The 17,317-nt window shown below is 48.1% G+C and overlaps 1 protein-coding gene across 1 annotated transcript; it reads right to left on the reverse strand.

Moving 5' to 3' along the window:
• Window positions 1-474: 474 nt before the first annotated feature.
• Window positions 475-12,633, reverse strand: LOC123104048 (putative wall-associated receptor kinase-like 16). Its single transcript, XM_044525768.1, has 4 exons — window positions 12,060-12,633; window positions 2,322-2,781; window positions 2,053-2,199; window positions 475-1,772 (listed from the first exon to the last, which is right to left on the reverse strand). Exons 1-4 carry the CDS (start codon window positions 12,552-12,554, stop codon window positions 592-594), a joined length of 2,283 nt encoding a protein of 760 aa, XP_044381703.1. The 5' UTR covers window positions 12,555-12,633; the 3' UTR covers window positions 475-591.
• Between the last annotated feature and the right edge of the window lie 4,684 nt (window positions 12,634-17,317).

A 17,317-nucleotide genomic window follows, 5' to 3' on the forward strand; every position in this document is an offset into this window, starting at 1 on the left:
TTTTCAAACTTAAGTAATTTTCTTAAAATGTGTGTAATTTAGAATTTTTTAAAATAGAAAAAAGTAGAAAAAAACTAATCAAGTGAACGAAGGAAAAACGATCAAGCGAACAGCTCCACTGAGCCGGCCGATTAGCACGTCATTTCTGGCAAGCGGAAGGTTTGTCTTGCTAGAAGCGAGACATAGCCGCACCTGTGTCTTCCCCGCCGAAAAGAAAAAGGCTCATGTAGAAGTCCAGTAGCCTGAATTGGGTTATGCATGATACCATACTTTTGTCTAATCATGGCTTTTTTTGGCGAAAGAATGGTAATCAAATACAAAGATTTGGAGGACGTGTCAATCATTTACCACACTAAATCAAATTTTAAAAACGAACTATGCAAAATTTACGAAATAATAACTCACATATATCTGCATTTTTTCAGAAGATACATAACCGTATAAACACCGAAATTTATACATGTATAATTGGCAAAACAAACAGTAACATAAAGGTAGCTACAATAATAGGCAATTTATTTAATTTTTTGATGGAACTGATTTTTTGCCGTGGAATACAAAATAAACAAATGAAAGCACTAGCGTGATTACTTAACGACCAGACTGCAGATCGTTAACAACTTTTTTCTCGATGCTGAAATATTCAACACTAGTTATTGTCGAGCTGGCCATCGATGAGAACTCCCCAAGTAGGCATTCCGTCTCTTCAGGGTTCCGCTGCACCCATGAATGTTGCATCACCTTCCTCAGACTATCAAGCTTCTCCGCAACTTCCTTCATCGATGGCCTATTGTCACCACACATCTCTAAGCATCGCACCGCTAGCTCCGCGATCTCTTCAATAATCTCTGTGTTATCCCCATCCTTGATCTCAACATCCAAGATCTGGTCGAGCTTATTCTCCTTCATGGCATACATAAACATCATCGATAGGCTCTTCTCGTGGGCAGGGACATCCGGATTGAAATTAAATGGCAACTTGGCCGTGAGTAGCTCCAACAAAACAACACCAAAGCTATACACGTCGCTTTTGTCCGTCAGCAGGTTGGTTTGCATGTACTCCGGGTCGAGGTACCCGCATGTACCATGTACAAGTGTGATGAATTGTGACTTATCAGTTGGTGCCAGGATGGAGGCGCCAAAGTCAGACACTTTAGCTTGGTTGTCCGTGTCAAGAAGAATGTTGGAGGACTTCACATCCCCGTGGAGGATCGGCGTCGAAGTCGATGAGTGAAGGTAGGCGAGCGCGTCCGCAGACTCGTGGGCGATTCCCAAGCGAGTAGACAAGGGGATACACATGCCATGGTTACCGTGTATGAACTGGAAGAGGGTGCCGTTTGGGACGAACTCGTATACCAGCATAGGGACTTTCACTTCGAGGCAACACCCGAGGAGCTTCACAATGTTTCTATGGTTGACCTGGGACAGGATTAACATCTCTTTTCCGAATTCTTTCTTCTGTTGCTCATCAACCGTCTTGCATCTCTTGACAGCTATTTCCACGTCGCCCTTAAGAAGCCCCTTGTACACTGTCCCATAGCCCCCTTGACCTAGTACTTGTTGTTCGCTGAACTTGTTTGTGGCTTGCTGCAGTTCTTCTTCCGTGAAGATCTTGAATGTAATACCTTGCTTTGACCTCATCTCATCAAATAATATCAGACCACCGTGCTGCCGAAAGTAGTCCCGCTTCATCTTGTGTAGCTTTCTTCTCTCTTGGATCATGCATGCACAGGCTATAGCAATCACAAAGACGACTAGTCCAACAGTTGCACCTGCATTATCCATCCACGTAGAGCTATAATGCATCTGTTCAATGTATGTAATTTCTTCGGGCAGTGACAACTTAAAGTACTTTGTTTGAGGAGAAAGAAAAGTACTGGTAGATGAGTTTGGTAGGCTAAGATAAAGTTTGCTAAACACTGGTTGTTGTTGAACAACACACTACCGGTGGACTATCATGGTATAAAGTTCGTAGGTGCCCTACAGATGTCCAATTAATCGTTCATATGCAACATGTGTATATATATTGTGCTCACAAAGAGGAGAACTCACCTACAACAGGCATCACCGAAAAACGGGATTGACAAGTGCCATCCGTCCAATCTTTCCCTCCATAACATGAGCAGGTGTAATGCCCTAACATGTTCTCGCAGATTCCAGAGCCGCAGATATTAGCATTTTCAAGGCACTCGTCAATATCTGGAACAAAACAATTGTTTTCAGTTCATGTTGCCAAGCGGCTCGTACAGGTGACTCGTAAATCAATTAAGGTACACGAGAGCTCATGTCAAATGTATACAAGGCAGCAAAAGGGAAGTCACCTTGACATCCGTTCGTGATGTATGGGTTGCCTTTGTACCCATTGGAGCAATTGCAGCGGTAACCTTGCTTCATGGTGGTGGAATCCACACACATACTGTTGCTGCTAACACATGCATATGAAGTCGTGTTCTTCTTAGCTTGCTCGCAATTCGACGCTTCTATTCGCCAGTTCAGCACAACAGGAACTCCACCTTTGTACGTCTCTTCCAACAGTCTGGATTTGACATAGGTGGTTTTGAAACTGAAGGCCGCCTTATCCACCAGTAACACGTAGCTGCAAGGACTGTCTTCTGTCCATGTTTCTAAGGTGGTGTCGTTGAAATAGCCATAATAATCCGGTACGTTTTTCGGGACATCGACTTGACAACAGCCGGCACCATCACATGTGTCATTCTGAGGGGAATTGTCATTCTGAGGGGAATAGTACGGAGTGCACTCGGACGAGCAACCTGTTACATACTGGACTAAGAAAGTGTATATGAGATGTCTTGAACCAAACTTACACTACCTTTTTTTCAGGAAAGGAATGCTGATTTCTAATAGAGTAAAATATACCCGCGGTCCTAAAAGTATTCGAGGTGTGTCAAGTAGCTTCTAAAAGTTTAAAAACATTATATATGTGTGTAAGTCGTCCACAGCGGGTCGATCCTATCCGCGGCTGACTAGTCCACATATCCTGTTGACTCAAGCCACATAGGCAATATTTTGCCAAGACCCTCGTGGTAGACTTTTTCATCTCACTTGTGGCTTGTCTCCTTTTCTCCCCGTCATGTGTGTTGAGATTCGTCACCATGCATGCGGCATACTCCCTACATTCCTAAATATAAGTCTTTGGAGTCAGTGGCGGAGGCAGGGGTGCTGGCAGGGGCCAATGCCCCCCTATGTGCTCACAAATATACCTATATGTACTCCTAATCTTTCATTTGTCAGACAAAATTATATAGATTTAGATGATTTGACCCTCTCTAATATTATATGACATGTTTTGGCCCTCTTTATATTCAGTTTCTGGCTCCGCCACTGTTTGGAGTGATTCCACTCTAGACCACATACAGAGCAAAATGAGTGAATTTATATTTAAAATACATTTATATACATTCGTATGTTGTTCATAGTGAAATATCTATAAAGACTTATATTTAAGAACGGAGGGAGTACATGTTTGTTAGGACCACGACATCATTTTTTTTAGAAAAAGGAGGATGACCCCCGGCCTCTACATTTGGGCGATGCATGCGGCCACTTTATTAATTATTATCACAAAACCTTACAAAGCCATACAACAGCAAGACTAAAGCCACCGTTTAAGCAACAATTGTCGCTACACCTATCCAATTGATGAAGGGGCGCAGATAGTCTGGGCCTAATACCAAACAGACATCGCAGCCAAACCTAAACATCTAAGACCTGAGGTCCCAACCAGGACGCCTGCTGGGTATGGGGCACCTACCAGTCCGGCGCACTCCTCAACCAGGACGCCTGCCGGGTATGAGGCCGCCGCAGGCACCTGCCACAAACCCATCTTCAGAGCTGTACTGTTGCATGTACCGTGCCAGGTCTCTCTGCCATCGACGCCACCACGACGCTCGACAGCGCCGTCCTCCTGCGTGAGTCCATCCTCTCACAGCGAACTCCGAATCTGCACTGCGCCACGCCGTCAAGATCCGTCGCCATCAGTGTGTAGGATGAAGCACCGCTCCACCAAAGAATCCGTCCTCTGGTCCCTCGATCACGTGTGTACCTTCAAAAATGACGCCCCCAAGGGAGGAACGACACCAGAGCGCCGCCGTCATCCGATCACCCGATCTAGGGTTTCCCCCGGAGGTAGCAGAGAGTGGCCTTGAACTTCTCCACGGCGATGCCTTCAAGAAGGGAACGACGCAGATAGCGCCGCCACCGCCGGCCTTAGCAGAAGCCGAAGGCAAGTTTTCACCCAGATCAGTTCGAAAGAATCCAACTCTCGTGCACGGGCCGCCGTCACCACCAGCACCACCAGGCAGACCCTGGAGTACCGGCAGATCAGCGAGCCACCGGCACCACCGCATCCAGATCGCCGGCCATGCCGGGCCGCCGCCATCCCCCGCGCCGTCCGGGTCAGAGACGAAGCTGCCGACCGCGCTCAGGGACCGCCGCCGCCTGCACACGCCGGAGCACCGCCGAGATCCCAGCGCCCGCCACCGCTTGTCGACGCCAACCGCCGCCCGAGCACTGGCGCCACCGTGGAGCCATCAGATCGGGGAGGGAGACGTCGCGCGCCGACCACCCTCGCGGACCCCGCCGCACGCCCGAGCGCCGGCGCCACCGCGGCGCCATCAGATCGGGAGGAGGAGGAGCCCGCGCCTCGCCGCCCCACGCAGACCACGCCGCCGCCATCACCGCAGCGCCACCAACAGGGAGCCCCGCAGATCCGCCGGCGACCCGACCTGCCGCCGAGCCGAGCGCCGCCGCGAGGGCCGGCCGTCCCGCGCCGCCCAGGAGCCTCGCGAGGAGGGAAGGAGCCCTGCCGCCGCCGCCGCACGCGCGGGCTTTGCCCGGCGGCGTCCCCTGGCGGTGGCGAGGGAGAAGGAAGGCGAAGGAAGGGAGCGGCGGCGGCGATCTAGGGTTCCGTCCGGGCCGCTCGCGGGAGCGGCACGGGGGACGTCTCTAGTAGTTTCTGAATCTCCTGATGCCTTAAAATTCACGTCGAACAACATGGTCGGTTTCATGGAGTAAGTGCTACGCGGCGGAGTGCTTGCAAAATCTCACGTCGAACAACAACAGCCCGCGGCACGCCGTGGTGTCTGAGGGCGCTCTACCTAGCCTGCTCCTACGTTGATGGCTCGTTGCCGCGGGCGCGCTCCGCAACCTCGTGTCCACCGTCACACCAAACAGTCTCATGTCGCTCAACGTGCTCCTGTGGGCTGTGGCTGGTGCACGTGCTCCAGGATGGCTGTGTTGGCGCGCAACGACCATCTACAGGACCTCTAGCTCCCTGGAGCTGAAGCGCCAGGTGGGCAACCATAGGTGCATGCCAGTGATGGTGTGGCGGCCAAGTCGAACGACGCAAGAGGGGTCGACCCCAGGCGACGGACCTGCTTCTCGGTGCCCTCTCCCTACTCACTCCTTTAGCGGTTGCTGGTCGAGGAGCAGGAGGCAGCACGCGGGTGAAGAAGAAAAGAAGGACCACAAGTGAGAAAGAAAAGCCAACTTGGGGGTTCTGATAAAATATTGCATATGTGACGTGAGTCAACGGGCCAAATGGCCTGGTCAGACGCAGATAGGACCCACGATGAACGACTTACAAACATAAAGGATCTACATTTGCGTTTTCAAACTTTTGAGACCTACTTGACTCGTTTGAAATATTTTTAGGACCACTAGTGTATTTTACTCTTTCTAATAATTCTATAATGTGCAGAGCAAGTGTTGCATGTTAATTCATAATGTTTAAAGTAAAGTGTCCTTCAAAACCAAAATACGTCAAGATAAGCTTTTCTAATAACTAGATGATACCTTATGCATTGTTGCGGGACCTAGTTGCAAATATTGTAGGGAACACGAATATTATGGTTAATAATATAATAATTAAAACTGAAAATATTTTTTATTTGATTTGATTTTACTATAGCTAAAAAATTACAGAATGAAAAAATATATCGTCTTATACCATGCATGGTTGCTTTTTCTTTAGTTGAGTTGCATGGTTGCTTGTTCTGGTGGTTCTTTTTCATACATACTTGCATAACATATTTGTACGTTAAAAGAAATATGTTAGCACACAGGACATACACAATGAGGGAAAAACATTCGCTGTCAGTCTGGCCCCAGCTGCCCGATCCATCCGACCTAGAAGTGCCTAGCCATTAGACCAGTTGACGCAAAATGCTCGTTTAGCACCATTGCACAGCACGCGGTGAACGCGTCGGAAGAACAATTTGCTTCGTTTCTCCTCACCACAACATCGTCCACGGCCGGCGTCCTTGGCAGCACCAGTGACCTTCCCCGTGGCACAGCAACACCGGTCACAGCACGCCGGCACCAGCGATCATCCCCGCAGATAGCATCGTCGCATTACAAGTGACCTCCCACAACACTGTGTGACCTTTGCAGCGTCGACATCACATCATTGGCGACTGCTCCTACCGTCGCTAGCACCAGCGCCTCTATTGCATGCTGCAATGCAAGATCACTACTGTCGCATGTTGCAATTCAACATAGCTGCCACATATTGGAAATCAACATCGTTGTCGGTGCTGCGTCGACGTTTGGTCCTGCATTGACATTTGGTCCAGTCGTTGCTCATAACATCTCCACTACCGCACGTTGCAATGCAACATCGTCAATGTTGCACCAACGCAGCGTTGTCTCCATTGTAATGTTGCAATATAACATCATTACCATTGCATGACGATGTCCCTATGGCGGAGCCCCAAAGGGGGCGACGCCCATCGCTATTGATGTTGCATCGACAATCGCTCTTGATGTGGCTCGCAGCATCACCGTTGCTGCATGTTGTAAATGCAACACCAATGTTGCTGCATGCAGATGTTCCAGAAGCAGCGTGGTGATGTTGCTGCATCATAGGCTGCATTAGCCACAACGAGGAATGGCATCCCAGTGAGGTTGTTCGGCATTTGGGCATCTCTAGCCGATCCTCTAAAAATAGAGGAGTAAACCGTCGAGTAAACCTTAATAGAGTAAATTTACTTCACTAAGTTTTGGTTAGCCGATCTCCTAAATTTAGCGGAGTGAAATTTTATTTGGCTCATACTTTTCGTCGAACACTTATTATGCGCCTGCTCGGCGAGCGGCGACGGTGGTGACCACGCCAGCAACACACGAGAGCACATCTAACATGCCTGTGGGTCACATGCGTCGTCGCCCGCGTAACGGAAGCAGATACAGAGTCACCGGATAGCATGCGGTAGCTGGAGTCAGAGGTGATGACCTGGGGCGGAGCTCCTCGAGCACGGAACATACCTTGGTCATGGCACCTTCTCGCTCATCCCCAGCACCTTCTCACTCACCACCGACACGCGCAGCTCTAGGATCTCCACGGCCGGTGATGTCACTGCCGCCGCCATGGCGATGAACAAGTTGTTCCATGGACGAAACTGACAAGGCGCGCTTCACCTTCTTCCTCTGTTCTGAGTAGACCTGCTCCACGGAGAGGACGCCATCGTAGTCATCCTCAACGCCGGCGGCTCTGTACAAGGCGCCAACCGACATCTTTGACGGCCACAAGCTCATCTACTACGCCTCCGTCGTCTCCACCGGCGTTGTTGACTTGCTCGCTGCGATGACATGGATGTCTGGCGCCTCGCCCAGCAGCGACCACGCCCATGGTGTCCATTCACGCCGTTGCATTCTCTAAGCTACCAAGCACCTAACTTGATTGATCTACATGAACTAGCGGCACTTGCGTATCTCGCCGGGAACTCCTATACATGAAGCTAGCTTGGGGCTTTGGTCGATTCGATCCATATTTGCGACGAGATCAACGGTGTGGAGGAGTAAAAATTTTACCCCTCTAATGGTTTAAATGTTCGGCTAGGTACAAGTTAGAGAAGTAAATCAGAAATTTTTCTTCTCTATAGCTTTTTAGGGGATCGGTTTGAGACTGACAACCTATGAGTAATGCTAGACATACAAAGAGTTACGAGGATTTACAGGCTAGTGAGTTTTGATTCGAAATTAAGGGGGTAGAGGGGCCCACCCTCATGAAAATCAGGGAGAGAGGTTAGTTAGAAAGAAAAAAAAATCCTAGTCAGCGTGTAACTCTTTGTATGTTTAGCATCATTGGACAACCTATCTAGGTTGGTGCGCTCACTAACATCGGGGGAATTGGGTTGAAGGGTCGTCGAGCTCCATGCGATCGACGCAAAGGAGTTAGAGCATGAAAATGGAGGCGGAAGCCCGCCAGATTGATGGCATCATGTCGGTGCTAGGGTTGCGCGCCTCGAGTACCTAGCAACTAGCATGAGGCGAGCCCCACAGGCCGGGGCCAAAGAATGTGTTCTAGATGTCCATGGAGATTGAATGGTTGTCTCCAAACCAAAACTGAACGAAACAAGAGCACGGACTCGATACCCATGGAGAAGAATACTACTAGATGTGTACCAGTAGTTCTACTCGGCGGGTTAGAAAAGATCTCCATCAGCTCACACGATGATGATTAGCATATCGTCCAATCTAGTGTCGCCGCTGGACTGGAGCAAATGGTACACGACACCGGAATTGATGGGGAGCGGCCTGGTGCGCGCAGTCACCGAGCCTCGGACCACAGACTAGATGTGTAGCTAGGACTTCTGTTCGACAAGCAATGAGTTGTACCAGATGAGGTGGACAATTATGTCAAGTGACGGCCACGAGCCTGTTGGAATTAACCACGAGTCCTTGTCCGGCTTGGACAGGAACAAGTCACGTATAGGACTAGGATTAGAAGTGGGAAACCGATTAGGTTAGCTCTACTAGTTCTAGCTACTATATATACTTATGTATCCCCTGTACTTGGTAACTCAGATCAATAGAGAAAACAATCGCGGGAGCGACACGCTCCCGTAGCCATCATACCCTCGTGTTCCTGCGTACGTACGTGTGTCTCGGCGAGTTAGCGCCTCGATCAATCGATCCAGTGGCTGGTTGTATTGTACGTGCATGTGCATGTACTAGTACGTCAACTATCCATCCACCTCCCTCCCTGCCTACTTAGACCAGTTGTGTACGTGTGTGTGCCACCGTATACTAAGGCGTCTGTAGTCTACACGCGCGTTGCTGTGGCCAAAAGGACCGGCCAGGAACCTCGTTGAGAAAGTACTTCGACGGGCAGCATCGACGTACGGGATCTGTGCCAACAGAGCCCACGATCACCACACCATGGCAAGCAATGCCCCGGGGACAAGGAGCAAGAGGGAAACACCTTCTCAATTGCGAGCTACAGGGGAGCGCAGATAGCAGCGTAGAGCATATCTCTAAGTCACGGTCACCTCGCGCACGGCTCTAACGGGACAGAGGCGAGCACCGACGGAGAATGGCTAGCATGGTAGCCCATAGCCAGCTGGGGAAAAGGGGATGGGTTTTCTGGTGAAGCCAAAGGGTATGGGCAGGCATGTTTTCTTCGATCTGGCGGCTGGAGTGGGGGCCGCGGGGGGCTTCCTTCGATCTGGTGGCGGTGCTCGGAGGCCGGCACATCGTTGCTTGGTTGGGCGCGCATGCAGGTGGTGGAGCAGGGTGGCGCAACGCACTGGTCGATCGCGGTGCGTCGCGGTAGTGTGAGCTGCCTGCTTGCGGCGCCATGCATCTCGTCATGGCGGGTTCGGGCCGGGCCAGCCCCAAGTTGGTCGGGTGTGAGGGAGGCGACTGGAGCAAGGCAGGGGGGCATGGTGGAGCGGCGAGTCTGACGGGGTGTGGCAGCGGTGCGGTGGCGCGCTTATGATGGAGGCGGTGCTGAATGGAGGCGACGGCATGAGCCCACAGTCAGGCGGGTGACGACGCTGAGATGGCTTGGCCAGATTGGAGTTCTAGCGAGCAGTGAGCGGCCGGTCACTCCTGTACGGTGTGGCGAGCCGCGATGCCTCCTGGTGGTGCTGGTATGGGAGTTCTTTGTGGTGAGGCAGGTCTGGTCGTCACAAGGCCGTCCCTTGGAGTGGGCGACGACTGTCGCGGGTGGTCCTTGCCATTGCTGGAGGAGTGGGGTGGATGCGGTTCTCCGTCTAGATTGGGAGTTGGTGGTGTGGCCAAGCTTTCCCCCTTGCCGTGTATGCAGCCGGTCGCCTGCCCTCGGCTTTGTGGCTACGTAGACAAGGTGATGCGGTGGGGCGGTGTGTGGATACTTGGACGGTATCGCCAAGTCCCTGTAGGTGCGGAGATGGGCGATGCGCGGATGCAAATATTGCTTGGCTTTCGCCGGGCCGGTGGCGGTTGCATTTGTGGTTGTCTTTCCCCTCCTTGGAGGCGTCACTGAGATCATCTACAGCCAGACATAGAAAATATGATTCCTTAAACGCCCGTGGACACGCCCGGTCAGTGACCGGGCGTGTCTGTTTTGAGCCCCTATTTATCCATTCGCGCAGCCACACTCCTCATTTTTCTTCCCTTATGTCCGGTCAGTTGCACGTGATTGGTGGAGATGAAGAGAGAGAAATAAAAGAATGAATAAAGAAAGAGAAAAAGTGGTCCGAAATGGGGTCACGTCCTATGTGGCGGAATCCCCGGGCGCGTCCGCGAGCCCTCATATCGTCCACATATTTGAGATGGATATGAGGGTTCGTGGACAACCCGGGCGTATAGGGATGATATGAGGGGTCCGTTAGGTCGTTTTCTTTCTCTCTTCTGTCTGGTCACTGGCCGGGCGCGTCCGCGGGCGTATGAGGGATGATTCGGTTATAGATGCTCTAAGGCATGTTCATCATTTCCCTTGCTCTTTTGGAGTTGGTGATTGTCTCCAAGCGAAAGCCTCGATTTGGAGTTGGATCGGCACAATGACAGCGTCCTAGACGTCGTTCCTCCGTTGGCAGCTTGGTGTGTTTGGAGGCATGGATGCTTCCTTGTTGTTCTTTTCCGGTGCTCGCTGCGGTCCTTTTTGATCCTTGGCGGCGCTATGTTTGCCCATCACCGATGTGTCTAAGATGATGCCTCCCTCGGATCAGATCGAGTCCTGCCATCCACTTGCCTCTTCCTCTTAGGCATTCAGAGTGGGTGGTGCGTCGACAAGAGAAGCTCCGCGGAAGTTTGGCCTTCGGAGGTGTCTGGTGTCGGTCATGACATGGTGATGTGTTTCAACTTAGGATAGGTGCTTTTGTTTGTAACTTGCTTTGTCGTGGTGGCCGTCGTTGGTCTTATCAGGGTGTGGAGTGTGTGCTACGCTCGTTGTTTGCACCAAGTGCTAGCTTTTTTGTAATTAATATTATGTCTTTTATAAAGCTATGATACATCTTGGCGTACTCTAGAAAAAGAATAATGGAATCAAAAACTAGTTTTTGAAACAATTTCACCTGGATCAAAATTTTAATTTTTTTTTGTGACTGACCTGGATCAATTCGGTATAAAAAAAATCTGTGTATTGTTAGCATGTTATTTGCTTGGTTGTCAGTAATACTAGGCGATACCCCACGCTTTGCCGCGGTATTAGAGATTTGATTTTTTTTGTATTGTATACAATATAGATTCTTCCTTAAGAATTAGGTGGTGTTTGGTTCTCTAGTCCTAAGACTTTTTCTAATCCTTAGGACTTTTTAAAAAAGACTCTTAAGGAGGTGCTTCTAAGGACTTTTAGTAAAAAGTCCCAAAAAAGTCCAACCCTGTTTGGTTTGCCAGGGACTTTTTCTAGTCCCAACACAAAAAAGTTCCTGAAACCAAACACCCTCTTAAACTATGTCATGTAGAAAAAAAAGTTGAACATGTCATGAATGAAATTTGGTGCCATTAAAGATCCACTATGCATGTTGCATGATAGAGAGGCTCTTATGTTCAAATCAGATGGACGTTAGCTGACCAAGCTAGCAAATTCAATGGCTAAAACAATTTGAATGATGTGAAAGCGCGCGTGTGCAGAAAAAATAGCAATTAATGACTTATTGTGGGGTTTGTCTATATAAGATATGTAGATGGAGTATGTATTGAACTAAAAATTGTTGTTCCGGGCAGGTTTTTACCGCCTGGAAGTTAATAGAATCAAAACCTAATATTCAAAACAATTTCACCTCGATCAATTCGAAAAGAAAAAAAAACAGTATAATAAAAGAAGCAGAAATACTTACACGAGAGCTGCTTGTATAAGCTGTAGCATTGCACCCGACGACGGTAATTATGTTATCGTCCGATATCCAGAAAGGTGTATCCGTGAAGTCCAGGTATCCATATTGGTAAGTCACACCAGTGGCTGCGTCATTGCACTGCGACGAGATCGTCTTGGCGTTCATCCAGGCCTTGCCGTCAGGCAAAGAGATATTAGTCACCTCGATCATACCACCCGACCATGGAGCACTTACAAAAGGCTTCTCGACGCCACCGGTCGTGCAGTTGATATTAAAGCCGCTGAAGCCAGTGCCGCTGGTATCAAAACCGGGGTTGAACTTGAACGCGCACTCCTCGCCGATGCCGAACGGGAACGGAATGTCGACGTCGCCGCACTTCGTCCGGCAGCCGGGACGCTGGCCCGCCGGTACATCTGCCGTGGCCATCACCCAAATCGCCGAAAGGCAGATAAGAGCATGGCAAGAAAGAAGAACACGAGAATACCCCAGCTTTATCATTGCGGTGAACGGGTAGGCGTGGGTGTGTGCTGCTGAGCTCCGACCTGACGATAGTGCCACTGTGCGCTATAAATAGATGCTAGCTAATAGTTCTCGTGAATGGCCAACTGGAGGTTGACTACTACTTGACTTGTAGTTATTAGATTTAAATAATAGGGCACTCTCTCCATCCGGGTTTATTACACTCTCATATTTTGAGCCAAAATTTGTATATTTATACGTAATACTACATCTGTCCTAATTTACTAGCCTCCTCGTATTTCAGATTATATTTGATCATGATTTTAACTAATTACAAAAATAATATCATTTGAAATTACATTTGAGTACAAATCTAACAATTAATTTTTTATGACATGCATTAATACTTTGCAAACGCGTAGTCGCCAGTGGCCGGATGCATCAAATCCGGCGGCGGCGGCAGCTGCAGATATCTCGATTTGCGCCGTGGATGGGGCGAGAGAGGCTCAAATCCAGGGGTTAAGGACCGTGGCGGAGCCTAGGGAACGTCCGCCATGGCGGGCAGTGGCAGGCGTGGGGTGGGCGGGGTGAGGGCGCCAGCATAGATGTGGCGTGAGAGTGGGATGGGGGAGGCCGCGGAGGGGAGGAAATTTTTTCTCCAAGCCCGAGCGATGAAGGATTATAAGAAGGTGGAGCACGACTAAGGATAATTTATTCTCCACTAACATTGGTTGGGGATCGGCTATGCATTGATTAGAGCAGTAAAAGTGAATTTTTACTTATCTAACTGATTATAGGAGATCAGTTAGAGTTGTCCTTATGAGTATCTTAGTAATTCAGCCGCAGCTTCAAATTTTTTTTTCAAAAAATAGTAACTCAGCTGTCCGTCGCGATCCTGAAGTCGTGAAGACCTGATGCGTTGCTTCGGTCATTACTTCTAAGATAAGATCCCTTGTCGCTTTTCTCCATGGAGAAGATTATTTCTGAGAAATTTCCAACCTACGAGAACAATCCGATGAAAGGGACCGCCCCGACATGCACGTCCAATCCAGTGAACTGGGGCGACCTTGACTCAACGCGTCCGTCCATGGTCGCAACGAAAATACATTTTTTTGTTAGAAAAATACAGAGAATATCTAACGACACTACGTGCGGCGGTGCTTCCGGCTCGCATGAGACATCATCCCAGGTCTCTGCGAGTACTGAACACAGGAGTACTGTGTGGACAGGACGTGTTACGGAGAACCCACGGCAGTGCGAATCGGTCCATCCCGCCGGTTTTCTCCCGGCGAGCTGCAATCACGGCGGACCAGACGAGTAGAAACCTCGTTCTCAGTCGTAGTAGTACAGCGAGAGCTTCTCAGAAGACGTACGTACTGCCTGTCTCACAGCGACACTCCGGTCATGAGTGGCTCCGCGCATCTTGGAACAGAGTAGCTGATTCAGAGAGCACCAGGATTCCAGATGTCTCTGGACTGGCTAGGGATATCATCAGGCCAACACATCAAACGTTTGAACCTGACGCTAGGCCGTGTCGACTTTTCGACACGATGCGGCCGTACTACTGCATCGCCCCGGCCATCTCGGGCGTCGCTGAGTGAGAGACCGAGAGTGATCGAGTACCTAACTTTTCTAGAGGATTGGGCCCTTGCCATGCTTCTCGCAGAAGTATCGATGGAAGACGCAGTAGGGATCGAGTCGGATCTGCTTGTTGTCGGAGCTGTCCTCCTTCTCCTCCAGTGGCAATCCGGCCATGTCACGGACCGCCCGATTATGCTCTCGGATTAGGGCGCGTGTGTTCCTCCACTGCCGTTTCTTCACAATGTGGGCGCAAATCGCTTCCTCCTCTGCGGCCGCCCACGCCGCCGCATCAGCCGCCTCCACCGCCGCCATTCCCACCGTGATACGGGCCTCGGCGGCCCTTATCTTCTCCTTCCCACGGCGGGCCACCCGTTTTCGGTGGGACTCATAGTCTGCCCGGCCGGTGATGTGGACGGAGAGATTTTCCGGCTGCCGGGACCGCGATGATCCAGCCCAAGAGGACTCGAGTGCCCATTGAGCCAACGCCATGGAGTCGCGCCGGACAGATCCGTCCGTCGGCCGACCGTTGTCCTCCCAGGAGCGGCGGAGTGCAATGTGGACCGCCATTGCCTCCTCCAACCTGCATGGGATGACACCTCAGTCGACGTTTCCGGACTGGTCGAGTCAGATCCGATGCCCGCCATGCCGAAGACGGTTTGAAATCGCTGGAGGTCAGCTCGGGTGGCGGAGGGAGGGGAGGGGAGACGGTTGTGAAGTGGTTAGGGTTTGGTCCGGCGAGCGGATAAGAACGAATATATGTGGGATTGGGTGGGCCAGCGTGGGCCGGGTTCGACGTGATGGACATGCCCATGCGCCCTCGTATCTGCCCCATATTTGGGCTGGATATGAGAGGTGCCGGTTAGCCCGGGCGTTTAAGACTCGTTTGAGGAGTTTGTCTGAATCGAAAAATCATGATCGGGTGGCCCGCCCGGGCGTATGAGGCGGGTTTGAGACGCCTGCTTTGATCGTCGTATGCACTTTTGCGCAAGCTCCCCTACCATTTTCCCTATTTGACCCATAGGAGAACTCAACTATATTAAATTTGTCTCCTTGCACACATTCTACTTCGTTGCCATCCACGTTCTGTCCCGTCGGGGCCGACAGGAGCTCAGCGGTGATCGCCTACTGATGACATCAACCACCACGACATCGTCGCCGGAGTTAATCGGTGGTGTGAAGGCGCCTCCTCCGCTCATCTCGTCTGCCCATTCGGCATCTTCCCTTCGGAGTACTCTGAGTCGTCTTCCTCACTCTTCTCACCTCTGCTCCGTTTGTCACGTGCCGGTTCCGCCGTCGACAACGCCGCTAATCGGTGTGATTCGAGCTTGATTCAATGCCGTCTAGTGTTGTTGCTTGCTTAGGGTTCTTGCAGAGCTGTAGAGCTAGGGTCTTGCACGCATATTGGGCGGGCTCATTAGCTTAGGTCGCTTGCTCGCTTCACTAGCTTCAGCTCGCTCGCTCGGTGTCGTACTGGTTTGCCTGATTTTTCTTTCATTTTTCAAAAAAAAAATTATTTCCTTTTCTTTCCGTTTCTTCTATTTCTTTAGTGGTTTCTTCGGTTTTTTGTTTTTTTGTTTTTGCTGGTTTTCTTGGTTTCTTTCATGGTTTTTACTGATTTTCTCCTTTTATTTTTTTATTTCGTTCCTTTTTGGATTTCACTGGTCTTTTATTTGTTGTCTTTCTTTCTTTGTTTTTCCTCATTGTTCTATTTGTTTTCTTGATTTTCTTTTTTCTTTGTTCCTTCTTATATTCATTCTTTCAAATTGTTATCTTTTGAATTTTATTTCCTTTTTGGTTTTAATTGGTTTTCTTCTCTTTCCTGTGCTTTTTGTCAATTTTCATCTGTTTCTTTTTTGTTCAACACATGTTTCTTTTCTGTACAGATTCAGAATTTTCGCTATATAATAGGCACATTTTTCATGTACACTTTTAACAGCTTCTCACTGTATGGTTACATTTTCTTTGTTTCTTTCAGGGTTTTCCTCGATTTCCTTTTCGTACACATTCCGTATTTTCTTCGGGTTTTGTTTCTTTCATGATTTTTCAATGGTTTCTTTTGTTTTCTTTGTTTCTTTTTGCGGTATTCATTTTTCTCCATTCTTTTGCACTTATTTTTTCTGTTTTGTTTTTCATGTTCCTTTTTTATTTGGTTTCCTTTGTTTCGTTTTTGGCTCTTTTGTTTATTTTGGTTTTTATTCTACATTTTTCATATATATCAAGAGGATTTCTCTAATACTCCCTCCGTCTCAAAATAAGTGTCTCAATTTTGTACTAGCTCTAGTACAAATTTGTACTAAGCTCAAGACACTTATTTTGGTATGGAGGGAGTACATGTTTAATATTTTTCCAAATAAGTTTAACATTTCTTGAATACATGGTCAATTTTTTTCTATATACACTTTTAACATTTTTCAAATGGTTGATTAACATTTTTCAAATATAAGATTGACATTTTTTAATATATGGTCAATTTTTTCTATAGACATTATCATTTTCAATTGCTTGAGTAAAAGATTTCAAATAAAAGATTAATATTTTTCTGATACATGGTCAACATTTTTTCTATACACATTTAACATTTTTTCATTGGTTTTCTTTGGGTTATATTTTATTTTTGGTTTTATTTGTTTTTCTCTTTTGGTTTTTACTGGTTTTCTTCGTATTCATGTGCTTTTTGTCAATTTTCATCGGTTTCTTTTTTTGTTCAATGCATGTTTTTTCCGTACACATTAAACATTTTTTGATACATCAGGAACATTTCTTATATAGAAATTTAACATTTTCCCTATTCATGGTTAAAATATTTGAAAACTTATATTTTTTTTATGTCTATTCTTTTATTATATACGTTCTGATGTCTACTTTCTTCTCATACACCTTGTACATTTTTTGTATTCATATGAAACATTATTTTTATACATGTTCAACATTTTTAAAATACCTGATTAACATTTTTTAAATGTGTGTTTTGATGTTTACAATTTCTATATACATCAAGTACATTTTTATACATGTTTGACATTTTTCTAAAACAATGATTAATTTTTTTAAATACATGCTTCGATGTCTGCTTTGTGCCATACACATTTGTACATTTTTCATATACAACTGAAACATTTACCTTGTATATGTTTTACATTTTCCATATATATGCTTAACTTTTTTCAAAACACATGTTTTTGAACAGTGTTGCTTTTTTTCGCGAAAGACTGGTAATATAA

This window comes from Triticum aestivum, chromosome 5A, assembly GCF_018294505.1.
Source record: "Triticum aestivum cultivar Chinese Spring chromosome 5A, IWGSC CS RefSeq v2.1, whole genome shotgun sequence".
NCBI classification, from domain to species: Eukaryota; Viridiplantae; Streptophyta; class Magnoliopsida; order Poales; family Poaceae; genus Triticum; species Triticum aestivum.